This window comes from Rhinolophus ferrumequinum, chromosome 8, assembly GCF_004115265.2.
Source record: "Rhinolophus ferrumequinum isolate MPI-CBG mRhiFer1 chromosome 8, mRhiFer1_v1.p, whole genome shotgun sequence".
Taxonomy (NCBI): Eukaryota; Metazoa; Chordata; class Mammalia; order Chiroptera; family Rhinolophidae; genus Rhinolophus; species Rhinolophus ferrumequinum.
The window spans coordinates 23,790,451-23,818,328 of NC_046291.1; the positions used below are offsets into that span (position 1 = coordinate 23,790,451).

At 34.4% G+C, this 27,878-nt stretch overlaps 1 protein-coding gene across 43 annotated transcripts in view; it reads right to left on the reverse strand.

Moving 5' to 3' along the window:
* The window catches only part of MAP2 (microtubule associated protein 2), a 260,069-nt gene that overhangs the window by 10,994 nt on the left and 221,197 nt on the right, over nt 1–27,878 (reverse strand). For 12 of the 43 annotated variants that reach the window (XM_033112936.1, XM_033112948.1, XM_033112941.1 and 9 more), the window contains 7 exons: nt 23,940–27,680; nt 23,536–23,742; nt 23,231–23,365; nt 20,265–20,326; nt 16,448–16,618; nt 15,339–15,486; nt 11,066–11,406 (listed from right to left, as the gene is read on the reverse strand). In XM_033112936.1, the coding sequence (XP_032968827.1) occupies nt 11,066–11,406; nt 15,339–15,486; nt 16,448–16,618; nt 20,265–20,326; nt 23,231–23,365; nt 23,536–23,742; nt 23,940–27,680 (4,805 nt within the window). The remainder of the gene's footprint in view (nt 1–11,065; nt 11,407–15,338; nt 15,487–16,447; nt 16,619–20,264; nt 20,327–23,230; nt 23,366–23,535; nt 23,743–23,939; nt 27,681–27,878) is intronic. The other 31 variants (XM_033112968.1, XM_033112966.1, XM_033112960.1 and 28 more) reach the window with 13 other exon arrangements.

The following is a 27,878-nucleotide window of genomic DNA, read 5'->3' on the forward strand; positions in this document are numbered from 1 at the left end:
TCGTATATATAAAAAACATAGCTAAATAAATTTATCCTAGATACATAGCTGTGCCCCCAAATAGTATCACATCTCTTGGTCTGCAAAAAAGAATAAAAAATTCAAGAGGATGTGAAACCTGACTATTTTTGACTAGACAAAACTTAAATTGCAATGCCTGCCCAACACTGACAAGACAGCTGTCCCTCACAGGGAAATGTCACTAGCAACTCTCATTGGCAGCCCAAGGGAAGGGCCTCTTGTCAAAATCTGAATTCAGAAGACATGATGATCAGGTTACTCTTTGGGGCATAATAAAAATCTCAAAAAAAGGGAATCTATATCTAACAATAAGTATAGTTGCACTCTAAGAGTTTCATGTAAACTGCACACGCAGATTCCTTTAAGTTAATAAGGGCCATTACATTTCAAACCACAAAGATAAGTTAGTTTTAGAAAGGAAACAATTTTGATTTATTATTTCTAACAATAATACTTTTACTTATTCTCCATGAAGATCTAATTATTTTGGCAATGAAATAGAATTCACCAAAGCCATTTTTCTAGTCCTTGGGGATATACAGGTTTTCATATTTTATTTACAAATTTTAAATTAGAGATCATTACAGATCACCAATCAAGTGACTTGTGACCAAATAATCAAAGCCCAATGTTAAATCTGATCCACTTTTTGCAAAAATGGAAATTCCAAATTCAGTTGTATGAATCTGATTCTAACATTTCATCAACTTTTGCCAATTTTTATGATTTCCAAAACAAATTATTCAAACCCAAAGGGGTCACATACATTGCCAGCATTAGTTAGAGATAACTTAAACCTTAAAAATCTTCAAATTTCAAGCCTGACTTCTGTTGATTTGCCCCAGAGTTTCTAGAGAGTCACAAATTTTCTAGTGAAGGAACTGGCTGGCCTTTTTCAATAGTAGACTTTCTCAACCTATGTCTCCCCAATCTATGATGTGAAACAGACCTTTTACATGCATCAGTGGCACATTCTTTATATATTTCCATATTTGCAATAGGTCAGAGTATCTCTCTTTTGTCTAAAATGAGCCAAAGTTTGATATTCACCATCATGCTTGATTGTTGAGTAGATGAAAACAAAACCCGCAGGGCAATGGATGCTTGATGCTCAGTATAATTTACCCTCTAGCTTGACAACTTGCAACTGAGCACCCACCTAGTCCATGTGACTCACGTTTATGCCTCAGAAAAATGACAGTCTTCATGGCAAAGATCTCTAGGATCATTTACAAATAATTAACACCTCAAAGAGTTAATTCCACAAATACCAGCAGTTCTCACACATAAAAAATTACATAAAATAGAAAAATAGATGGCTGTTGCAAAGGATAAAGCTTCACTCAAGATTAGTTGTTTATCAGAGTTGAGTTTTAATTCTCCATGTTCTATGGATGGATCTAAATAAAATTTAAAATCGAAACAAATACCTTTCTTTGGGGAGAATTTTCATTGAACTTATATTTTCTTAAAAGCCTATGTCAAAGAAAAATTATTTTAACATGTTAAAGACTGTCTAAAAATGTATATAACAAACTTCTATTTGTTCAATTAACTAATTTTTTATATGTATGATATAGAAAAAAATATTTGAATAATCATTACCCAAGATTAACTCTACAACACATTTTAATCTTTATCAATTTCTTTCATCCAAAAGTTTTACTTGTACTATTAATGCAAAATGGGGTGATTTGAAAGAGTGACAATCTTTCCTTCTTTATACTTCATAATAGAAGTGAAACGTATTATATCAATCAGCTGGATCATCTTCCTAAAGCTCTGCCTTATACAAAATTCTCCCAAACTCACTATTTCCTATTAAAAGCATCAAAACTTCTTAGCCATGCGACCAGGGTTCTCAGCAATTCTGATATTTGAGCCCTCTCTTAGTACTTTACATTTTGGGCCAGATTGTATAACATTTCATATTTTACGGACCTTGTTTATATTTTCAAGTTCATCCCCATGCTTTATGTTATCAACTCTTGCTAGTTGAAGATAGATCATCCTTCAAGGGTCAGTCCCTCCACAGTGGGAGGCCAGCAAAAAAGGATTTCAGTCTCATGGGCAAACGGTGGTGATTTACTTGCATACACAGTTGACTTTTCATTCACATAAAGGTCATAGGAACATGAAGAGTTATAAAGAATAGGTTAATGTAATTGAATAATTAATCAGAATTATTTTATTTTACTTTTTACTAATTCTATGTATTCATCCAACATACTAGGAAAGAACACTGCGATTACTTTCTGGATAGTCCTGGTGTAACTCTAGTTTGATTTTATCATGATGGTTCAACTGAAATGATCAGCCATTGTACTCTCTCTGTATACAAGTTTAATTGCTCCTTTAGACAAATTAACTCTTTTTTTTCCCAAGTGGGGTAATTCTAAGGAAGAACAGGAGGACAAAATGCAGGCTATGTCTGTAAGCAATAGTAAATCTCTCTTACTAGAAATTAGAAATATGAAAAATATAAAAGGAAAGAAAATATAATCCTAACTTACAGTTTTTAGTAGAACAATTTATAAACCAGAGGCATAAATCTGAATGTCAATGTGAATTTCTTGAAAATGAGATTTTTTTTTTTTTTTATAATTTGACACTCTCTGATGCTGTTTGCTTTACCAAAAGATCCACATGTTGGCTCAAGGTAGTGAAATATGGAGAGTAACTGGGAGTCCCAAAGTTTGGATTCTGCTCTTGCCTCTTCAACAATCTAGAGCTAGGCTGTTCAGGCATCTTCTGGGTATGAACATCAATTGCAACATCATTTCTTTTTCGAATGTTGTCATAGGAAAAAAATGCCTTTTTTTTTTTTTTAAGGGTAGTGTACAGTGATACTCAACTGACTTCCCTTTAACTTTACAGGGGATTAAGCTTTTCCTTTGGGTTTGCCTCATTTCTCAGGAGTGCTTAAAATGAAGCCTTCCTTTGTCCTTGCATTATAAAAACACTTTTCTACTCTCTCAAAAGCGTTTCCCATTCTATAACATTCAATTTTAATAAAAACTACTTGTCTAGCCTCTATAGAGTCCTGAGGCATCATATATTAAAACAAAAATATGACTACATCAGATATTCCTGAAAACTGAAAGTTCTCTGTAGCAAATGATGTTTTTCAAAAACTCATCTGTTAACAACCCTGTGCCCTGATTAAAATGCATACAGGTATACAAACTTTATGATGCAGTCTGAATTTTAATGAACCAATATGGCTTATACTAATGAATAACTTCTTCGAAACAAAGCATATCAAATATAAACAATAAATACAGTCAAGTACACATTTAAATAGAAAAAATAGTTTATGTCAAAACATATAATTCCACAGAATTCTAAAGTAAAAGGATAAATTGGAGGGCACATTAAGGTGTCGGCCCAATTTTTCTATGCAAGCTGTGTCACATGGCACAGCAAAGTAGAACCATATTTGAAAACTTTGGGGTTAATAGATAATGCTGAAAAATTTGGAAAGAACTTTTGATCATTGTTGATTATAGTCCCTATTCTGTATTTCATATCCCCATGACTATATTGTGTCTACTAATTTGCTCTTTCTAACCCCTTCACTTTCTCCCTGATCCCTTCCCCCTCTCATCCAGCAACCAACAGTTTTTTTCTATATCTCTGAGTTTATTTCTATTCTGTTTGCTCATTAATTCTGTTCTTAGATTCCACATATAAGTGAGATCATATGGTACTTGTCTTTCTCCGACTGACTTCTTTCACTTAGCATAATATTCTCAAGGTCCATTCATGTTGTTGCAAATGTAAGATTTCATTCTTTTTTATGGTCGAGTAATACTCCATTGCATAAATGTACCACAGTTTCTTTATCCAATTGTCGATCAATGGGCATTTCGGTTGTGGAAAGATCATTTTGGTAGAATAGGCATTGAGTTCAATCATTACCCTCACTGTTAAATACTTTTAACTAGTCTCTCAGTGGGTGCTGGAAGGGACGTTATAACTAGAACAGCATGTAATTCATGAAAATTAACAGATAATAAGTTCATATGCTATAATTTCTTGACATTACATTTTTTCTTTAGTTTAAATTTTTAAGAAATTTTAAGGAATAATTAACCAAGTTGGTAAAGACAGTAACTTTTAAACAGTCTGTCCAGTTGTTTGAAAACAACCTGAGATTGAAGGCTATCCCTATGTCCTTCCTTGGCTTGTAAATGAACAGCAAGCAAAAAAAAAAAAAAAAAAAAAAAATGAAAGAAAGAAAGAAAGAAAAGAAAGAAAAAGAAAAAGTACAGGTCTCAACTTTGTAAACCCAAAGCAGTAATTTTTCATACTTTTTAATAATTACTATTTATAAAGCCTAGCTCCAAAACTTTTCATTACCCTACAAAAGATGTTTGAATTATAGTTATAAAAGTTTTATTGCATAAAGAGAGGGCCCCTTGTCAATGAAATATAATGTATTTCAGTGTACAGTTTTTCCTCATGCTGGCTTGACTGTATTTTTAGTTCATGGTGGTATTTTATTACTCTCTTATTTAGCACTTATTTCTAGCCCTGAAGAGATGAAAAAAATGGTTTGGAAAAAAATTAAAATTAAATACGCGCAATACACCAAGGGGGGCAAAAAATGAAAACCACCTCTTTTCTGCCTAGATTGTAGACCCATGCCTTGTCTCATTCTCCTTTTGTCATATAGTACCCAGAAGACTCTTAGTAAATGTTTGATGAAAGAATACATATATGAATAAGAAAAAAAAAATTGAAACAAGCTTCAATCCTTCTCTTTTATAGTTTATAAAATTTATAATTTTATTTTAGATATTTAAATTTAATTATATTTAATTTTAATTAAATTTAAATATAATTTAAATTTTATAAATTTACCTACACATTAGGAGTGTTCAGTAGACCTTCCCAGTGGTGACCATCATAATTTTATACAATGAGACAAAAATCCTGTTACACTATAATTTATTAATTGCCTCTAGAATTCCATTTTTTCCATGAATATAAAATTGAAAGCAACTCATTCAAATGAGCATATGAAAGGCCAAAAAAGATTTCAGGATAATGCTTAAAACTTTATAAGAAAATATAAATAAAAAAGAGACCACTCCATGTTTCACTCATTTCATTTCCTCCTTCTTGTCTCTCTAATGATCCCTCTTCCACAGTCACACTCCTTTTCCATTTCAGAAAATGATTTTTTACTAAACTTCAGCTTGCCCTTTGTGGCACAAATACTTATTATGGAGTCTATTAAAATAACTAAATGAGTATTTTTTCTAGGAGCTATAATGCAAAATCACTATCATACTCTAAGCAAACCATAGACCTGAGAAAATGACTCCACAGTCTATTTAAAGTAGGATGGTGCTATATACAAAAACAAGTATTATTTTGATGCTTCTATTCTACAAATAAGAAACCTGAGGAGCAGAGAGGTTAGTATCTAAGGTTACACAGTAATTTAACAGGAGAGCGGGACCAAGAACTCAGCTCTTACTTCATGGTCCAGTATTGTTTTAGCCAAATTCACTGTGGTCCAAACATGGAAGTTTCTTTGAGTAATACCTATAATGGCATGAGGCATTCACATGTATCCAGTAAGTCACTGGAAAGAATGCATCTCTCCATGCATATAGTATACTACAGTCATTCAACTTTCACTCAACAAATATTTATTGAACACTTGCTATGCACTAGACCCTGAGGACAAGATGGATCTCACCCCTGATCCTGCCAGGATCATGTGAGGCCTGCTTCCACCTCAGGGCCTTTGCACGTGCATTTCCTCTGCCTGAGATACTTTTCCCCAGTTATCCGCACGGCTGATTCCTTCACTTCCTTGAAGTCTTTATTCAAATATCATGTTCTCAGGCCTTTCCTACTCACTCTATCAGAAATGCAATTTCCCCTCAAAATATCCTAAGCCTCTTTCTTGGCTTTATTTTTCTCTTTCACACTTAGCACTTTCTCACATATTTTTACTATATGATTTTTATGTTTGTTTGTTTTCTTTTCCTTGTAGGAAGTAAATTTCACGAAGGTAAGAATTTCAGGAATTGCTGTCTGTTTTGTTCAGTTATGTTCTCAGTACCCAGAACATAGTATAACACTTAATAATAGGTACTCAATAAATACCTGTTGAATCGATGGTTGAGTAAATGAATATACTACTTTGAGTTTATGGAATTGCTTAGGAGATATAAGATAGCTCACCATGTTATTTTATAGATGTCAAGCTTGATTTCAGAATTAATATTTCATTATTGATCCTTGATTATCTATAAGAATTCAGAAGTTAGCTAACTGTCCTCTATTTTAAAACCCTGATTTTTAGAATAATTTAAAAAATTATCTGTCAGTTGTAGGAGAATACGAAAAATTGATTAAAAAAATGCAACATAACTTTCCAAATTTAATGGTCTCAACTTTTTAAAGATGTATTCATATAACACATTATCTGCATTAAATTACTTCATATAAATATTATGAAAAGTCAGAAGCTTCAAATTTCAATCGTGATATGGTAAAACCTTGGTGTGGAAGAGAGTACTAACCAATATTACCATTTTCATGTTGTGCAACAAAAGTTAAAGCAAACAAACAAACAAAAAAGACTAATGTATATAAAACTGCATACTTTGTAGACAAGTGATTATTCATTAAATAAAAATTATAGAACCTGACTTTGTAGCTCAGCCATTAAAGGATGACATTATAAGCAAATAGGTAATGTGAGAACTTGTTTCTTATTCTGTGAAAATATGAAAGTTGGACTATAAGAAGCTGACTATCTCAGACATTCAATGTTCCCAAATTCAATGGATCCATTTAGAACTGAGAGATAGAAATTAGACAGCTTTGTTTCTAGAATGTAAGAATATACTTTATAGGTTCTACTGCAATGGATTTGTTTAAATAAATTTTTTTTAAAAGATGCTAGGGTAACATCGACTGGACAGTAATAAGCTGACAAATTCTACAAGATTCTTTATATACAAGATGAATAATGTTGTTTACTTGAACAGGAGTGACTTGCTTGAATATGCTATCACTAGCCCAGCTGACCTGAAAATGACTGACTGGTCCATGAGTGAAGCAGAAGTGCCTAATTCATATGACTATCCATCAATCCATAGAAATAGCCATGCAGAGATCATCATCTATTTAACTATCCTATCCAACAAGCTGTAAATGAAAACAGCCTCTGTGAAACCACTTCATTAGTAAATTTCAACTATCACGAAGGTACAAAAATTGTGCTTTGTACGCTCATCTTCATAATGCTGATGGAGAAAAAAACAGACCTATCAAAACATGTAGGCATATTCCATATATATCAACGTGCCTATAAGAAATACATAGAAAAGGTAAAAAGTGCCATTCATTGTGTTGTTGCTTACATGTTTTTATGCCACATATTTAGACAAATTATTTTCCTACCTTTGTTTAATCAAGAAACTGTATTCTTAAAAAACTAAAACTATTTATTCTAAAGTTGAGATTTAGATTTAATGTAGATTAGGGAGCTAACTACATTGAAATAGTTTCAAATACACTTGATAAGATAGTCTGACCTCTGCCTTGAGTTAAATTAGCTAAGTTCACTATCTATAGTGAATTCAGGATTGCATGTATTCTTTCCAACAGGATGAATTGGTTTTAGCTAAAAAGATTAACTTGATTGCTTTCTGTCAAGCATCCCTATCTTCAGCTAGCTTATCTATGCCATTAGGCACTGATTTGCCTTGTGGAACTAAGCCATTGAGCTGAGCTTCTTTGCGAATAGAAAACTGGACAGTAACAGGAAAGATAACAGCTACAAGCACAAAACCTATACATATGGAAGAGCAATAAATGTTCAAATTGGGGCAAATAATAAAACTTCCTAACTTGGAAAGTTTTTGAACTCCCAAGACATATATATCTTTTATTATACATTTCCTCTCCGAATTCTTAGTGATGGCACAAACTTTAAAACAACAATAATAAAGTTTTTAAAACTAAATCATTTACATACAATCTAACCATTCAAAATGTTATGACAATAGAGCCTGTGCAGACGGATTAAGGTTACATCTACAAATTTACTCTCATCTTCATTAATCAGAAGTATGTGCCTGTTTTACTCCATATGTACAGACCACATATCTATATTGCAAAACATGGCTCCTACAGAAAGTATTGCTATTATCCTGTCCTCTTCAATGACTCTGGGTTGGCTATTGTCCATTCAAATATCCTAGGATTATCAATTTACTATTGGGAACAACATGCATGTGGCTTCAAGTTCCCCAACAGAGTGCATTTATGAATTCTCGATCAGATACCAAAGGTTTTTAGCATGTCATCTTGATAATTTCTAAGAAGTTTTAACACGAAACATTTTGCTAGTCATTCTATAAAGTAGGAACTCGAACAATCCAGTCAAAACCTCCAGTTTAACACGAGGAAAGAAAGAACTTTTCCTCACTGCCTGTACTTGAGAAGATCATATACTGAAAAGAGGCTTTTGTGGGGATAGTGTTAAAGTATTGAGTGATACATTTTTCATACAAAGACAGGTCAACTGCAGTGCATTTCAGTTTCCCAATTCATCTCCTCCTCCAATTTAAATGTATTGATACCGTCTATGACAAAACACAAGGCAAATATCTTCCTTCCATCTGTTTCTTATCTTGGTGAGGGTATACTTCTTGCTTTCAACAAAAGTCACTTCATAACTCCACTGTTACGAATTTTTCCCAAGTTATCTGATGCTGAGATAGGATAATTTTGTGGCAGGTTAACACTTCCCTTATTAAACGAGAGGTTTTCTTCAAATGACACCATGATTTCAAGGCTATTTTTGTACTTTCTGCAATTTTTTTTGTTACATGTCTTTATTAGTCCTTAATTTTCATAATCTCTAGGGCAGTTTTAGTTCAGCTCAAAAGAATAAGACACCTTTATATCAATTTTATGCATTACCAAGGATAGAAGTCAATTAAACTTAGAAATATTTGCAACCAGATATTATAAAGAAGCATAAAGACAATAAAAATAAGTTTTCATATTTTTCAGATTGGTTTAACCTCAATGACTCCAGCAAAGTAGGGCTATAACCACAACTTTTGCTTCTACCTTGAGGAGTGCTTTGAATGAAACCATACATTACAGAATTTCTATATCAAACTATATCAATAATGATCCCCTTTTTATTGAATTTTCTTTTTAGTTTCAATAAAATATCTTGGAAATAATCTATATTCTCTGTGATTCTAAGAAGAAACAGATGCTTTTAAGTATCAATATTTTCCAGAATATAAGAAGTAAACCCCACATTTAATTAAGGAGAATACTAAGACATGGCGTATTTATAAAGAGAATTGATTTTAAATATACATAATGTTACTCTATTTTAAGGGGTCTCACCAAAAACTTTGACACACTTTTAAATTGGCACTAGATTGATTTTATTCAACTTACTCTTTCAAATTATTTATGTATAAATATAAAAATAATATGACATCGGGTTATTTCCCAAAGACCCAAAATATTTCCTTCTCTTGGATGTGCAAAACTGATGAATGCAAGAATAATATGAGATTTTTGGAATTATAGGTTCAAATTTGGTAGCATATATATATATATATATATATATGTGTGTGTGTGTGTGTGTGTGTGTGTGTATACATATACACACACATATGTGTGTGTGTGTGTGTTTTGCTTAAAAAGTGTACTTGTGTCTCATATTTTTAATAACATCGTTCTATGACAAAGCATCTTTCTGTGACTACAGTTTTATAGAATGTTATAGTTGTCCTGAAAAGGGCAAACTGAGTACCCTTTCCCTAACTTTGGTTGATTTTTCTCAACTTCTTGGGCTTTCATGAACAGAATCATAATGAGACAGCAAAATATTCTGTTGCTAAAGGAAGGAGCAACACTGAATTTTTGTTCCAATAGTGAGTAGGAGTCCTTGATAGCTTCACTTTTTAGTAAGATCTTTCTTTAAACCTGCCTGAAAATACATTTTCTTGGCAGGAAGGAAGGATACCACAAATCAGTGGCAGAAAATATCAGAGACAAGAAAAAGAGCGGCAGAAAAGAATATTGAGGTTAAAAGGAAAGGCTCTCTCAGGAGAGTGAGAGGGCATTGCAAGTTTGCTCATGTACAAAGCAAATTATTACTTTCCTCTTTCTCTCAAGGATGGTGTTTATCATGTCAATGACAAAAAAAGTCAAACTATTCCATGGGTAGATCAATATCGCAAGGGAAACATTAAATGATATTTGTTATTGTCTCCTTCCAGGCTAATTGCTTTGTCTAAACATACAGTGTAAAAGCAAGGTCAAGACAGAACTCAAAGCTCCCTGGTTGGAAAAGATGTGAATGTTTGCTCTGGAGCTGGAGTTAAGAGTTAATACACAGAACTTTACTAATAACTCTATTTAATATAATTAATCTTAAATAGGGTTTTAGTACAGTAACTCTATTAATCAGAACCATATATCACTATTTATTATCAACATGAATATCTGCCCTTTGCAATATTTAAGTAATAGCAGCCAGAGAAGAACTTGGTAAACCATGCTGTGGTTTTTAAGTGAACATGGGGAAATGGTAGAAGATATAACAGGAAATCCTTGGCGAAGAAGGAAGGAGATAAAACTGAAATCCCTAAAATATAGTCAGATGAGCTCACAGTCAGGATCTAAAATAGAACACTCAAATTTATATCAGAAATGTAATTTTAATCCACAAGGCATTAGAAATATGTACAGAAAAGTTCTGTTAGGCAATCAAAAGATTCTCCTATATGGTCAAGTCAATTTTTATCTACTAATAACCAGAAGAAATGCCCAGGTTGTGTGATTTTCATTATATTTTATACGCTAGCTTTCTCACATAAGGTCCAAACTCTTGGCAATGAATCGTAACCAATAACTCTTTAACATCTCCACCTCCCTTTTATGGACACAACTGTAAGCTTATAATATGAAGAAGGCATCATAATAATTAGTGGGGTTTTTACACCTGGCAACAAATAGGTATTCATATGACACTTACCTGCCCCCCTTTCGGCTGGTATTTGATGTTGTCTGTTGATCCGATTTTGGATTTGACATTCTTCAGGTCTGGCAGTGGTTGGTTAATAAGCCGGAGCTGCTTGGGAGTAGCGGGAGATTTCGGAGGAGTACGTATGATGGCGACTTTCTTCTCACTGGGCACCAAGATGGCCGATTTGGGAGTTCCTGGTGTGTGAGGGGTCCTGGGATAGCTAGGGGTTCCAGGAGTGCCTGGTGTGCGTGAAGAGTAGCTTGGTGGGGTGCCAGGAGTGATGGCAGTTGATCCAGGGGTAGTGGGTGTTGAAGTGCCACTTTTTCCTGCTCTGCGAATGGGCTCTGACCCTGCATCAACAAATAAAACAAAGCCAAAACCACAGCATCAGAAAGTGCTCCTCAAGATAGCCTTCTCCCCATAATTGTTAGAACTCACAATACATTAAATTTCTAAAGTGTTTAGAATATTTATGAATTACAACAATGCTCTAAAAGGTGAGAGCACCTTTTTTTTTGGCTCACAACCTGGTGACATTTCTTTGAATATGCACTGCTATCAATGCAAGAGGAAAACTTGGGTTTTCCTGATTTGTTCTTCTTAATTCTTATTATGAATGTGTCAAAAACTATGTTGTACTTCTGTGATCATTAAGGCAGACAGATATGCCTGTATTTGCACAAAAAAGTCTGCACTTAATGTCCTAGGTGGGCTCATATTTACTGAAGATTCTTTGTGTGATATGCAGACCATTCATTCTTCTGTGTAGTAAGTTCATTCTGACACCCAGGTGAACATTTCTCTTCTTAGAAAACCAGGACGTTTTAACAATATATTCACAGTGAATTTTGTACCTGATTGTTTTTTCTCCTCTACTTTCATTATTAGTTAGGTAGTTTAGAGTCAGATTAATATAATAACCCCTCTCTGTCAATTATATAGGATATTGCAAAATGCATTTTTTTGTCTCAACTTGACCTTAGCTCATTTTGTCATTTAACCCGTTCCCCCGAATTTTCATATACTAAATTTCTCCTAAATTATATTTTAAAAATGTTTTTGAATGCCACTTCAAGTGCTTTTTTGAAATAATAATGATATAAATAAAAGTATAATATCTTACTGATTTCAAAGCACTTTTGTAAATACCAAACGTTTGACAACCAAAAAAACACTCACAATAAAGGCAGCTTGAGTTCTCATCCCTAATTTGAAAATGAGGACATTGAGGTTCATTTACCCAGATGATATTAAATTCTAAGCCAGATATGATATGTTGCTTCTTATTATTTGCTTAACTTTTCTTTAACAGAAAAACCTTTTCTTTTAGAATAACACATTGATTCTAATCAAAGAATACTTATTTATATTACACATTTATTATACAGATTCTTTTACTTTTTTGTACTTTATAGGAAGGGCATGATTTTTATTTTTTACTACTGAGAATGTGTACTTTGTAAAAAGTTAGTGAATTTTATAGAAATATTATAGAGCATAGAAGTATAACTCAATAATTTCAAAACCAATGAAGTGGAAAGGATTTGTCATCTAATGCAAATGATCACCAGTGCAGGGAGTTCTTTCTGACAAGGAGGACAATTAATCTTTGCTTAAATATTTACAAGTAGTGAGCTCAAGAAAGCTTCTTAGATAACTGTAATGTACAGACAATGCAAATCTACCCATTGGTTTAGGTTCAATCTCCTGGAGAAACACAAAACAATTTTACTTCCTCTTTCAGTGAACAGTTTTCTCATATCAAGTGAAAGTTGCCCTTGATCTTTTGGTATTGTATAACATAAGGGCAAACCATAGGTAAACTCTTCAACTGACAATGTGAAATGGGATGTGAGAAGACTGAAGTGATACATTAGTACGCATTTTTATTGCTTTCCACAAAAAGGGTATTTCAAGACCAGGTTGATACAACCACAACCACCTTGGCTTTTTGTAGCTTCTTTACTACAAAGTTTGTTTATGGACCAAGTTTTTGATTTGGGCTGCGTCAGTCACTACGTCCTTCTGAAAAATCTCTTCAGAAACCTTATTTCTTCCTTAAATGGTTTCTCTAGGATTTCATAACCTCTTAATAGCTCAGGTATTTTGGTGAGGGAAAATCTCTGTATTATTTGCCACTGCACCTACCACTGCTGTCTTTCATGGGACCTGAACTTAGTATGTCCTCAATTTATCAAAGTGTGCGGAAGTTTTTGTTTGTTTGTTTTTTGTGTTGTTTTTTTTTTCACTTCATGGAGACTAAGCTTAAGCAATATTCTGGATGTGCATAACAATTTTCACTAAAAGAAAAAAAAATATCTATACTTAGAAAACAGCTTTAAGCTTTTGAAAACTGAAGGATGAAGGTTTCGTGTTACATCCGGAGAATGAGGAAAAATCACTAAAGACAGCAAAACAATTTTTTTTTTAAATTATGACTTATTTTATTAAACTGTGCTTATTTATCTTGTCAACTCCTCAATGACAATGCTTTCCCCTCCTCTTGGGCTAAATAAACTTACTGCATAGCATTGTTTCTTTCAAAAGTTTTCAGTAGCTGTACAAAATGTCAGAACATTCTTGTGTACAGTTAAGAAGATAGGCAAATTGCATCCTCTTCTAATTGTCCCTGTGCCTTTTAGCTAGAGATATTTATTTTAGTAGAGATAAAATGAACCCTATATCCTTAGGTTATCAGAATATCAGCTACATTCACTGCCAAATAATGCAATGCAACATTTATGAAGCTAAGTAAAGTTAGAAAGTCAAAATAGAATTGGCTCAGAACATTAAAAGCCATTTATACACAGATACATTTTACAAGGCAGAGCTCAGTGGCTTGAAAATGTGGTTTTAATGGAGAAAGTATCGTTTTGCTTCCACAGCGAGGTGTGCTTTTAGGAAGCACTTGATGCCTTTGTATTATCTCAACAGCATTGGGGTCAAGCCCAATTTCAACTCCAGATATTTGGAATTAAAGTTTTTCCTCTGGAGAGTACTAACTCTTAAATGCCTCCTTTGCAAGTTTCGTGTTAATATTTCATTTTTGCTAATGTAAATAAGAGTTTTAGTGATTGCAACATGTCCCTAGCATGCATTTAAAAGGATGTTAATACTTCACAAAAATAAATGATGTAGAGCACAATTGCTTTAATTATAATAAACACTTTCATTGTAGACAAAAAAAAAAAACAACCACTGTTTAAGTGTCATGAAAAATAGTCACATTTGAAGTGGATCATTTATTCAATATTTAAAAAATAAGTGGTGAAATCAACCATAATGTGATAGCAGTAACAATTTCCACCATTTTGTAATGGATTTTAAATGACAGATACTACTCTCCAAGTGCAGTTCTACAGAGCAGTTCTCTAAAACTATTTCTAACAAATAAATGTAGAGAAGACGTTAAGAGGACAGGTTGCGAAGTTATCAGTGGGCTAAAAACCAAATTCAACCACTTACCAGCTGTGAAGCATTGGACAAGTTACCCTCTCTAAAAGGTCAGTTTTTTTCCTCAGTAGATTTGATGAGGTTGTTAATACCTAACCATCAGCATTGTTAATTGAGTGAAAAATGTATCTTCAGGTTTTAGCATCTATATGTGCTCAATAAATGGTAGATATTATTATAATATAAATATATTTACAAAAACAACTTGAACCTAAGCTTTACTAGATAGTCTTTGCAGCAACACAACATGTAAGTGGGTAACGATTGGAACATTTTTATATTCTTTACATAAATTGTGATAATTGGCAACCAGCTCATGTTGGGCCATCAGTCAAAGAAATTGAAGCTATTGCACAGAACATGCTATGTTTACAGCCTCATTGGAAGGCAAATGGAGTAGGTCAAATTGAGTCGGTTTTAATCGTTGACATTCCAGCTATGGATTTTAGGATTTAGATTTCTAAGAAGGGTTAAATTTATATAAATACATATATTTAAAATCCCTGACTATTGGTTTTCTCTATTAATTACTTCTTTTTCAAATTGCTTTTTACTCTAAACTTGAAAGAAAAGAGAAATATATTCTGAGAAAAATGACTTTGTTTTCATCTTATTTGATGGATAATAAAGCAGTATGCACTCATTTCCTCCATGAATCATGTTGACTCAGATATTTTGGACCCATCAACAGTCTGGATTTTCTGATTCTTAGGACAAATGTAATCTGTTTTTAAAGCATGTTTTATTTGTAAAGTATAAACACATAAGCTCTACTTCACTTAGGATTTTAAAAAATGATTGAAAAGGAAACCAACCAAAAGAAACTTACTAGTGGTCCGCCGTGATGAAGAGGCAATAGAACTGTTGAGAGAGAAGGAATTCTCATCTCTGTCTCCTGATACACCTCTGCGAGGAGGGAGAATGGAGGAGGGTCTCGGCAGAGAAGAGCGCTTTTCTGGGCTCTTGGTTAATCCATCCTGATTGGGGAAAACAAAAGGACATTGGGTTCTTGTGAATCTTTATTTTAATAATACAAATCGATTACATTGCTCCAGCTATTATTCCTCCTGTGCTGATAGAATTCCTTTCAATATACACTACTGAATTTCATACGCTTCGAAGCATTTCTACTTCAAAACTTAGAAAGAATTCATAGTTGCATAAAGGTTTTATAAAAATATATTACTTTGGAGTTAGTGTTAGTAATTGATTGTGAAGTTTCAATTCTAAATAACATAGGGAAAATGAATTCACTCATGCAATTTTCAGTAAATTAGTAATTTTACTAAAAAATCTCCATTTACACGATAATTTATTAATCAGAAAGGACTGGCAGTATGTCACCGCAAGCATAATATTCCTAACAATGACCACTGCAATACATTGTGCATTTATGTGACAGGAAATCTGAACACTTTATATCTACTTATAATTTAATTCTTACCACAAAATACCATATGCATTTTATAGCTAAAGAAACAGATTTAATCAGTTTATGGAATTTTTTCAAGATCACCATGTTGGTAAGTGGCAGAGATTAGTATTAAATCCTGATGTGTCTGATGCCAAGTCCAAATTGTCTATTATATTATATGTACTATAATGTGTTATTATTAGATTATACAAGGTTATATATAATATGCTATATGTAATGTTATATTTAATGTATTTTGTTTGTATTTGAAGTTTTATTAAATATCAAATAAATAAATTAATAATGGATGATAAACAAAAACAAAAAAAGACATTTTCTATTTTTTTAATGGTTAGAATGCTTATAGCTTTTGAAGCTTTTAATTGGCATTTGTTCTTCATAAGGTCTACTGTTTATATGTCAAACATTTTAGAATTTAAAGTTTTTGTTTTCACACATTTACTGCTATAACCTTTCCCCAAATGATACTCCTTTCTGTGCCTTTGATTACTCTGCTGCCTTACCTTGTTCCCTGATTCTGAGTATGGCAAACGGTCTGTGGAGCCCGCTGAGGTGGGCTGTATTAAAAAACTGTCAGAAAATATAGCCCTTTTTGTCACGCTAGGGTAGGCTGAGCTGCTTCTTGGGGACTTTGTGTTACCCTGTAAGGCAGGAATCTTTGACAAGGTAGAGTTCTAGCCATGAAAGAAAACAAACAAAAGCACAAAATAAACCGAACTATGAAGTAAAAGGAAAATTTTAAAAACGTATAAACATATAACAAATTAAATGTACACTTTTAATAAGAACACATAATAAATGGTTATAATCAGTGATAGAGATGTATATTTATGTGAGAAAGAGATTTTCATTGAATACCTCTTTTTGACTTAAGAATACTCGTATATCAGAATATAAGTTAAAATATCCTTTATGGGTTCTGTGTATAAAGTCTGATTAATCCATAGGTCTTACAATGATACCATATTGGAAAATATCTCGAGAATCTGTTAGAATTTTTCCTGTGATAAGCACAGCCCTTAAGATGTATATATAACTGATATCTTGGTCACATTTCAAGAACTTTAGAACAAAGTATATTTAAAACCTAATAATGTAACTTTTTTTAAACTGAGAAAATATATTTTTAGATTATCTACATTGATTTCATCAGAAAATTGCAGAGTTTATATGTAATGAGTTCATTTTATGAGTAAAATGCATACTGGGGATAAAGTTATACCACAAAATTCATAACATTTTTATACATAGGCTACAGTTTGTAAGATGTGCTATAAATTCTAAAAACGAAATTCAGCACTGAAGAGATTGCCCATAAAAATCACAAGACTTAATTTACAGGTGTTGATAATCTCTGGGGAGATTGTCAGCAAGTTTAAGTAAGTGGGTTGGATGTGTATGGCTATTGGAGAAAGCTGTGCTCACATGCCACAGTCTCATGGGAGACTCTATTAAAAATTCAGACAAGTATGACAAAGCCAAGGAGATTTTATCTTCAAATAATTAATATGATTTAGCTGTTACAAAAATAGCAGTTGAGGCTGAGATTTTGTATTTCAAGTTTTAACTTCCTTAGCCACTTTAACAGAAGCATAAGTATTCACGTACTGCACAAATCATTTCTTGTTTTACAGACCCAGCACTTTGCGTGGGAAGTATTAACTGGGTCAGCAGAAGACTTTTTTTTTTTTTTTTTGATTGATGCTATCCACAAAATAGTGAAATAACCAAAGGTGTGATAGAGGCAAGAAAAATGGAGCAATTGGATTGCGTCAAATTATAAAAGACAACTATTAATTCTATGCTAAAAACAAAATAAAACAAACAAACAAACAAAAATCCAAATAAAATGAAGGACTATAGGTCAGATTCACATTAAAGATCAATTGAAAAATCAGATAACTGTTCTGATGGATGTACTATCAGAGATAAATAAAAGTTAATCTTAGAGTTTTAGGAAACTTCGGAAGAGAATGAGGATACAAAGAAGAAAAAAAAGGATGTTAAATGAGAAAAAGTTAGAAAGAATGGTGGTCTAATCTTCAGAAAGACGAGAAGGGCATTTACAAGGAAAAAAGTTAGTTTTGTGTGAGAATGTATATGGTTACCGTCTTAAGTGTAAGCATTGAATGTCAATTCCTGTTGAGTTAGTCAAAGACCAAGGGACTTGAAAATATTCTAGTGGTTTTTCATACAACGTACATTTGAATTCTGTCCTAAAGGGGGAAAGCTCAAATTTACTTTCCACATCTGCTCCTAAAGGTTTCCACCTTTCAAATAATAATAACAACAATAGCAATCATCATTGTTTATTGAAAAACATACTATGTTACGCATTATACACTGTACTATTTTATAAAATTACTACACTTAATGTTCACAACTTATGATACCGGAATTCTTACTGCTCCCCTTATTTTTGAAAAATTAAGACACAGGAGAAAAAATATAGCTAATAAGTGTTTAAGACTTGGGCCTGGCCTGTTTTATAACCCTGCTCTTAAAACACCACAGCTCACTAATTCTTCATCAGAAACAGTCGGTAAAGAGATACAAATCTTGAAATCACAGCATTTTCAAAATACAGACTAATATTTACTAAAACAATAAATGGATTTTATTGCTTGCCATATATTCAAGAACATATCTGCAAATATTTATATAAAATCAAATATATGTTTTTATCAACATAAGGCCCCTTGGGTTCAAGATGATATAAAAGGTCTGGTTGTTATTGGAAGTGAATTTCTATTTTTCACAATAAATAAAAAGTGGAAGTTTAAAATCTTACAATTTTTTTTAAAAGCTAAGCAAAGAATTGTAATTTACCTATCATATATGAAGGCGAAGACCTAGAACATTGGGATACACTACCAATCAACATCATTCCAATTATTTGTTGTTATTTTAGGATTTCATTAATAGTCTTGATTTTTTCCTTCAGTAAGGAGAAAAATACTTCATGTTGGCTTTCGAAAGTTTAAAAAATATGGTTAATGACATAAAACATAAAATTCATAAAAGAAAAAATGTAAAAGATTTATAAACATATGAAGAAGTTAAATATTATTTTATTATTTTTATTTTTGTAGGCCACATGCTGAATTTTTTGTTTGTTTATGGTATTGTCAGAATTTACTTTTATTTTCGCTGTTCTAATAGCTGTGTATGGATATTTCATCATGTTTTCTTTTTTTAATTAAATTTATTGGGGATGATACTGTTTAGTAAAATTATATAGGTTTCAAGTGTACAATTCTATAATACACCATCTATATTGCACTGTGAGCTCACCACGCAGAGTCATATTGGTTACCAGAAGCTAAGGGGGGATGGAGGGTGGTAGAAGAGGATAAAGGGGGTCAAATACATTGTGATGGAAGTTAAATATTATTAATAAAACCAAATTAGAACAATAAGATATTTCAACTTATTTGGTCAATGTAGAAAAAGTCTAGAAATACCTAGTAACAATAATAAACATGGGCACTCTCATGCAGAGCAGGAGGACATAAAAGTCAGTAGAATCTTAGTGGAGGACAATTTGACAATATGTAGCAAAAACTTTAATACAGACTTCCTTCTTAAAACAATAATTACACTACTTAGGAAATTATCCTAAGGAAATACATTGCTAAAATAACAAACAATAGTTTGAATGTGAAATAATAGGGAATTGATTAAGCATATCACTGTAAATAAATAAAATGCAATGTTATGTAGTCATTAAAATGATGTACAAGAATGTTTAATTACATGGAAATCTGTTTACTGTTTAATTAAAAAACTGATACAGTGTTTCCATTTTTGTTATTAAACTGATAAATGTATAGAAAAAAATAAAGATTTTACATCAAAATGGTAACTGTAGTTATTTTTAGATAAGGGGATTATGTATGTTTTTACTTATTTTTGCTCATCTACATTTCATATTCTTATTTTGTAAAAATAAATATGTGCTATGAAATATAGTTTTTATGTTGATTATAATGGTTTATCTTGAATCTATGAAAAGTAACTAATTGGGCTCCCCCACTTTTGCCAGATCATCATGCTATTTCACACGTTTTGTTTTAATGCTAAAGAGGCAGCCTTAATCCCAGATCAGCTCTCACCAACTCCCATCACATGTCATTCCATAGTGCATTAATACACAGCCAGATGCCACCAAGACTCATTCTGGGTGAATGAATGATTTAAAATTACATGTAAGAGTAAACAGCTAAAATCTAAATTATATCGAAAGTTATTAAACGCTGCCACTGATACAAAAGAGAACTAACTTCAAATGAAGAACAAGGAAAAAGTTATTTTACTCACAGAGACTTTGTCCTTTGCCTGTTTAAACACACTGGGAGCATGAGTTGATTCACCACCTGCTGCTATGGAAAAGAGAAGACACAAACAACCCCAAACTTAGTGGCTAAAAACCACATAAATGTATTTTTCAATACCCTTTGGATATTCAGTTGTGTCAACGGATTAATGCAAAGCAAAATTTTGCTCATATTTAAACTCAAATTCAGTAAGTGAAGAAACCTGAATACCAACATTATGGCATGTGGCTCCCATTACAGTGTGTGCTAATGAATATAATAAGCCAGTGTTTACCAAAGCACAGGTACGCACACCAAATTCTTGTCTATTGGTTACCAATGTACTTTTAAATTGCTATTACATGAGGATAGATCCTTTAGAATGGAAGTCACAGAATAGTACTCTGAATGCTGTGGAGTTAAAGGAAAGGGGACTGACTGTTTCTCGGATTGACCTGATACAAAAGGCAGTTCACAGAGATTCCCAAACCCTCTTTTTGTAGCCATTCGCATACCTATACATATTTCTGCATTTTATATTTCAAACTCTTAGTCAGCCAACCCCATTCCCTCTGCACCCTTTCTTTCACAACGTGAATGACACATTTGTTTGATGTGAAACGCACCACATGAGAAGTGAAGGGAAGAAAAATAGCTTGTCAAAGAGAAAACAGGAAAGGAATTTTAAATTCAGCAATATAGAACATGTTCTACACATGCACTTACTGTATGACATTATTACCACATCTGTTACTGTTGTTTCTCTTGCTGCTATTTTATACTTCCGCTTCAATTTTAAACTCCATTATCTCTAGAATATTTTCTGTTAATGACTTACCTGACTTGACTTAAATATCTGTCATCGATTTCCTCTGTGTTGTGGAAAACTGTCTGTATTTAAAAGCTGTGCTTAGAAAACGAAAGACACAAGCTTGTTTGTTTACTCCCTCCTTAATTTTGTTTCACAAGAGAGAAAAATTCAGGGGAAAAAAATGCTTATCCTTATAAGCACTTCGAATGAGTTTCGAAAAGGTTTCTTAAGCCATCTGCAGCTCTAGTGCAAAAATAATAACTGTCTACAATATGCTACATGCTATTTAGGAGTGGTTGGAAAGATTATTCACAGATTCTGGAACTGATTTTTTCTTTTTTTTTTTAAAGAAGCAGAGCAAATGAAGCTTCCTTACTATTTCTATAAGGTATCTCAAATTTCTGTGATATATATAGTTTGCTTCAAGCCCATGACACCATGTTTGTATATTCTTTCTGCTTCAGTATCTTAATATTTGAATAGAATAAGGGAAGATCCCAAATAGTCCAAAGATCTCACATTTTCTTTAATGAATACATTAAAACGACAATTTAACTCTCAGTGAGATAAACTGAATCTGACATGCAGGTACTTCAAACCATTTGACATTATCTCTGAAATTCTACAATCCTGATATATACTTTCATTCCTTTAGGTAGCATATAGGATATTTTTATGCCCAAACCAAGAGATTTTACCTGACCAAGCATTTGTCTAACTAGAAGAAAAATCCCAAGTTTAATAAAAATGAACTAAATAAGATGTGATACCAGATTTAAAGATGTCATGTTAATTCTTAACTGTTAACTTAAAGGAACTGCTCATTCAGAACCTTTATCATCAAGGTTTGTGTATAATTTATAAGCCTTCCATTTTCAAATACTGCCTTAAAGACTAGATCTTGAAGGAAAGCAAATGAAATGATTCTTATGTGAAGAACACAAATACAAAACACTTGGGATTTTTTGTGGCTATCATAAAATCATTAATTACCTTGATTTTCCTTTTCTTATAAAGGTTAATGCTGCTCTTGACGTTTAAAACCTTCTGAATATTTATAAAAAGGCACTTTTAATGTGTAATGGGAAGGAAATATTCCTTTCTGAGTTAGCAATCTGATATCTTATTTTGTAGCCTGCAAGAATGCCCCTTAATAAATGCTAAAACAAAATATATTGTAAATTAAGATTATCCTACTATAATTGTACATTTAAATAAATAGTCAGCACTGAAATTTAGGAATAGATTTTGCCTCATAGATACCTGTATGGTTTTTATAGGATTTGTAACATGTTTCACTCCTTCATTCCGTCACTTTTTCCAACAGCAAAAAACAAGTATATTTGAAGAAGACAAAAAATAAATAAAATAAGAAGGTAGTAAATAGGAATAGACCTAAGTTCTAAGAAATTTGGGGGGAAAGAGTTTTATCTTCGAATTTTGAACACTGAATAATATAGGAAAATTTAGGAGTTTGGATCCAACCCATTTAAGGAAATCCCAGTAACGAAATGTAAGCTATGAGACGTAGTACAGTAGATTGAAAACCTTCATAATTTTGGCTATGAGAAATAAAATCCGAAGGATTTCCAGACAATATCTTTTGCTTTTTTCTTCTTTTTTACTTTTGTGTTCCAAAGTAATTTTGCAACCACTATTTAACCCCCGATTTGCTTTTCATTTTCAATCTCAAAGTCACTATGCATTCTTGGTGGTTTTCAGGAAATTCATCAACATCAGTAACAGATCTGGCAGTAACAATATAGAAAATAGGACAAATATGTATGGCTTTAAGCATGAGGGAGATAAAAAAACAAAACAATGAGAATGCATACCACAGTTATAGTCATCGCCATCGTCTAACCAAACACACAGAATGAAAATAGGAATCCCCAGACCGTGACACTAGAGCACAATGCCAAGATACAATCACTGTTAAGTCTGAGCATGACAAAGAAACAGATGGTCATGACCTCTTTTGCAGGAAGGGGGAAAAATAATAATGATACAAGACACTTAATAGCGAAATTGTTCATGACTGCTGAGATTCTTGAAAGAAAAACAAATGAAGAAGCTGCTACCGTAATGAGATTAAAAAAACAACAACAACAAAAAACATGTCTATGTTTGCCAGCCACATTGCAGAATTGAACAGTCACCTGTCGTTTTCCGCTTAACACAGGAGAGATGAGTTGGTCTAGTATATTTGATAGCAGGTTTTAAAATGAATTTCCTGGAAGGAGAGTGGGCCTGAACTTCTGTTTTTTTAGCAAGTTCAGCCTTCTTATAAACTGCTATGAATAAGAAAACACAAAAAGCATACCATCAGGAAAAAATAAACACTTGGAGCAAAACCAAACAAAATTTCATAAATAGTTACCATGGTTATGCAGTTCTTTTTCTACAAAAAAGTAATAATGAATTACTTCAAATACATTTTTAAAGAAGTGATTGTTAAATGAACCTTTTTTCCTTCTCACTTCATCTCTGGAGACTGTGCTAGGTTCCTTTTTAGCTATTTTTCTTTCAGGAGTGGAAATTCTGCCTCTCCCGGTTTTAAAAGGCTTTTCTTTTCTATGTTTCTCAAGAGATGGTCTCCGAGCTTCCTTTTCAGCTTTCTCCTCTTTAGGAATAGTTTCTAACTGTTCTGTCATGATGCTCCTATCATCATCTGCGGATCAAAGCACATCATGACAACAAGAACAACAAAAACATTAGTAAGAAATGTACCAAATCCTTCATCTTTTTAACAAAATGCAAAATAAAGAGGTAAAGGGATTTTTTTAAATGTTTAAAATGAAAAAAAAAAATCCATTAGGTTATCGAATTGTATTTGGGAGCAGAAAATTAAAAAAAAAAAATGCACACCTTGAGTGTCCACCCAGAGGCTGTCAGCATCCATGATGGAGTCATCAATGGTGGTCTCGTCTTTGTAATCATCATAGGTTTCTGCCTTGTATTCTGAGAGCCCAACCTCTTCTCTCTCAGGGGAAGCCGGAGCTTCTGGGGAGCCATCCTTGGGTTCGGCCTGGGCTTCAGCTGCTTCTTCTATTTTGAGCTGTTCCTCACCAGGAGGGGACAGTCTCCTTTCCACCTCAGGCTGCTCTATGGCTGCGAAACGCACGCTGTGGGAACCCGACTCCCCTTCATCCGTTGTGGTTTGCACTACGGTGATGAAATCATCTTCAATAGTCACAACAGACTCAATCACTCCTTTGTGTTCACCTGGGCAGGTCTCCCCAGATTCCCCCCTGACACCTGAGACACCCAGGTCAGTAATCTGAAGGGTGTCTGAGCGAAAAAGCAGTTTATCGTATTCTCCTCGGGCTTCTATCTCTTCTTCCTCACTCTGAGCTTCTGCTGGTTCAGCCCCAATGCCTTCAAGCAATGGCTCTGTAGCCTCTGAGGGTGTGATAGATATACCAGGGGTCTCTTTGCTTTCTTCTTTCGGCAGCTGAATAAATTCCATCTGGACATCCGCTCTCTCATCTGGGGCTAAATCAGCCTCTGAAATAGCAGGTGCACAAGGTATTTCCACTGACAATTTGATGGCAATCTCGTCTTGAATTAGAGAAGATTCTGGGGATGTTTCCTTCTTGCCCTCATCAGGCTTCAGGGACTCCATGGTCAGGCTTTCATGTTCACCGCTGGACTCGTAGGATTCTTCTTTGTCTACAGCTTCCTGATGCACCAAGTCAGGCTTGGCCACCTTCTCCTTGATTTCTGCAGTGTCACTGACTCTGGTGCCTTCTTTCATGTGGCCAGACTCAACACCCATAAACATATCTGCATCCTGAGGTGCTGTGGATGAGGGAGTGAGAACCTGTGTAGCTTCGAGTTTAAGCTCTGCTGCTTGTCCAGCATTTATGGTTAGTCCCGAGGCCATTTGTCCAAAGTCACTGATTTTAATATCTAATTGACCTTGGTTAGCTTTCTTTGCACTGAAATCCAGTTCTGGGTGAGCTTCCTTGGGTGGTTCTACCTCAGCTACCTCTGGCACTGAACTAAGACTTTTCTCTGCTTTCTCAGCCATGAGAAGTGATGCATCCTTTGACACTGTCAGTTCTTTGGCCAAAGCATGCTCGTAGGTTACTCCTAATCCAAATGTTTCAATGTTATCTTCTGTTTCCTTGGAATGTTCTTTTGAATCAGCATGTTCTTCACTCTTTTCTAGTACAGTATCCAGCTTCTCATTAGCTTTCCTCTCTTGATCAAACTCCCTACTCAGTCCTGATTTGTCACCAGAGACAAGTGGGGACGCTTCTTTCTCAGTACTGAACTCATCTTTGACTCTTCCAGCAGCTGCCAGTTTTACTTCAATCAATGAAAGGTCTGTGGCCAAATCTCTTCGCACTTTATCATCAGTGCCTTCATGAAAGGAACCACTCTCTCCTGATAAATTCTCACTGTCTTGAACAGGTGATGGAAGTGGGACTGTGTATTTATTGAACACACAGTAGCCCAGGTCTTCGATCTGACTGTCTGTTTTAACGATGATGTGATTTTCATCTGCGACAGGGGGCAAGCCAGTACTCCTCTCCTCAACCACAGTCTCTGATGGGACTGACTTCCGCCTGGCCGCCTCCTCTGCACTCACAGAAGCTAGTCTTGACCTTGTTCCTGCCAGATCTAGCATTTCAGGCAGGTCAGGGGCCATGACAGTACCGTTTTTGTAATAATCTTTGGCTAGGAAAGGCGACTCACACAATGTTTCGACTTGAGTGCTTGGCTCTCCAGTAGCTTTTTCTCCCTCTATCTGTTCTTCTTCCTCTTTACTTTCTATTGGGAAGCAAGGGGCTTTCTCCAGTGCAGGTGTAGTGGCTGGAAGGTAATCATCCCCTTCGTCCATACTTCCACTAGTGTTGGTCAGGATATCAGAAGCCAACGGAGAGAGATCATGCCCCCGACCAAAGTTAAATCCAAGGGCTATGGAATCCAGGCAAGACATGGGCAAATTGATTGACATGCTCCTTTGTTCTATTGCAGACCTGCCACCAAGTCCTAAACTCCTGCTTAGTGTCAAATCATCCTTATTCTTACTGTGGAGATCCCTTTTCTCCCCATACACTTTTGGATCAATAGTGAACATTCTTTCTTGAGGAGAACTAGGTTCCTCAGGTAAATCAGATGGATAACTCTTTGCAAAAGTGCTATACCCTGCTTCTTGGGCTGCAGCATTGGGCTGGGATTCTTTACCTGCCTGAAGTCCCTTGTCGCCATTTTTATACATGGGAGACACAGTATCAAAAGACTTTTGGGCGTTTTCTCTTGTGTCACTCAGTTCATAGTAATCACTGCCTGGCTGAATGCTTTTTGTCACTTCTTCTTTCAAGGCAGATGTTTCAAAGTACTTGGACATGCCTGATTTATCTTCGTAAAATGGCATGTCAAGCTCAGCAGATGTTGCAGCCCCAACTCCTTCAACCTTATTATCTTTGTCAGCAACTTTTTCTTCAAAAAGGTCCTCGATTGCACTCTTTTCACTTAGTGCGGCTGGTTCCTTCCTGACGTTCTCCAGTGTCGTAGAGGCCATGGCTGTATTTGTAACTGTTTGCTCCAGACTTACAGGGGATGACTCCTGTTTTGATGCATTCGTGGTAGGCTCTTGGCCTTTCTGTTCTTCTTCTGAGAAAGTGTGCTTTATGGAGGGCTGAATTATGCCTGTTTCTTTACCGGTCAATTTTGGGGGTTCACTCTCTTTTGGCATGGTTTCCTTGTCAGAACTAGTTGTTTTTTCTTCAAGCTTTAGCTGAGGTTCCTTTTCAGTAAGTGTAGATTCCTGTCCACTAAGGGTGGATGTCTCTTTTTTCTGCACACTCTCTTGCTTCATTGCTCCTTTTTCTTCTCCTAAAACTTTCTCTGGGACACATTCTTCCACAATCGGAATGTGGGCAACTTTAGGTGACATCGTTGCCTCTGAGGCTGGTGCGTCTGCCATTTTGTCAGGTTTATCCTTATGGGGCTCTTCAACTTTAGCAATGTCTTTGGCAGTCACTGGGCCACTGATTTCAAGAGACTTTTTATCACTTAGTTGTAATAGGGCAGCAGCAAAGGGTGATACTTCTCCAACTATTTCATTCTTCATGACATCTAAAGGAAGAGTGAAGCTTCCACCCTGAAAGGGACTTGGCATGGGAGAATCAAATTGTTTCCCTTCCCATTTTGGGATATCCTCAAGTACGTCTTTTTTCTTCATGGGTGTTAGGGGGCCAGGAGATATTGGAGCAACTAAACCCCACTCATCATTTTTTGCTTCCATTGGCATTTCGATGAACCAGTTCTTTTGCTCTTTTGGAGCTGGGGTTTCTGCAGGGAGACCAATACCAGGTACTACCAGGCTTGGTTCTGTCTTCTGTTTTGTGTCTTCTAGGCCAGAACCAAGAGCGTGCCCAAACAGAGTGAGTGGTGCTCTTTCTTCTTCTGCACCTTGCATGTCCTTTTTATCAGGGGAAGTTTTAATTGTCTCAGGCTGAGAAACTAAGGCAGTATGTTTAAGGTCTTCACCAGGCTTTATCTGTTTCTCTGACTCCTTCTTGTCTAACGGCTCAGCTAAAGAGGGAGTCAATTCCTGTTGATCATGGAACTCCATCTTCGAGGCTGTAAGTACACCTGAAGTAATTGGGTTGATTTTTAAACAAATAATAGGCAAGTGCTTTCAGGCAGTAAGCTTAAAATTATATTTTGAAATGACAAATGAATGGTAGGGTAAAAAGAAAAATTATGGAACATGCAAGCATGCTACCCATTTAAAAATATGGAAATGTCAGGATTGAGATATATTTGTACTATTGCTAAAATGAACTCCCA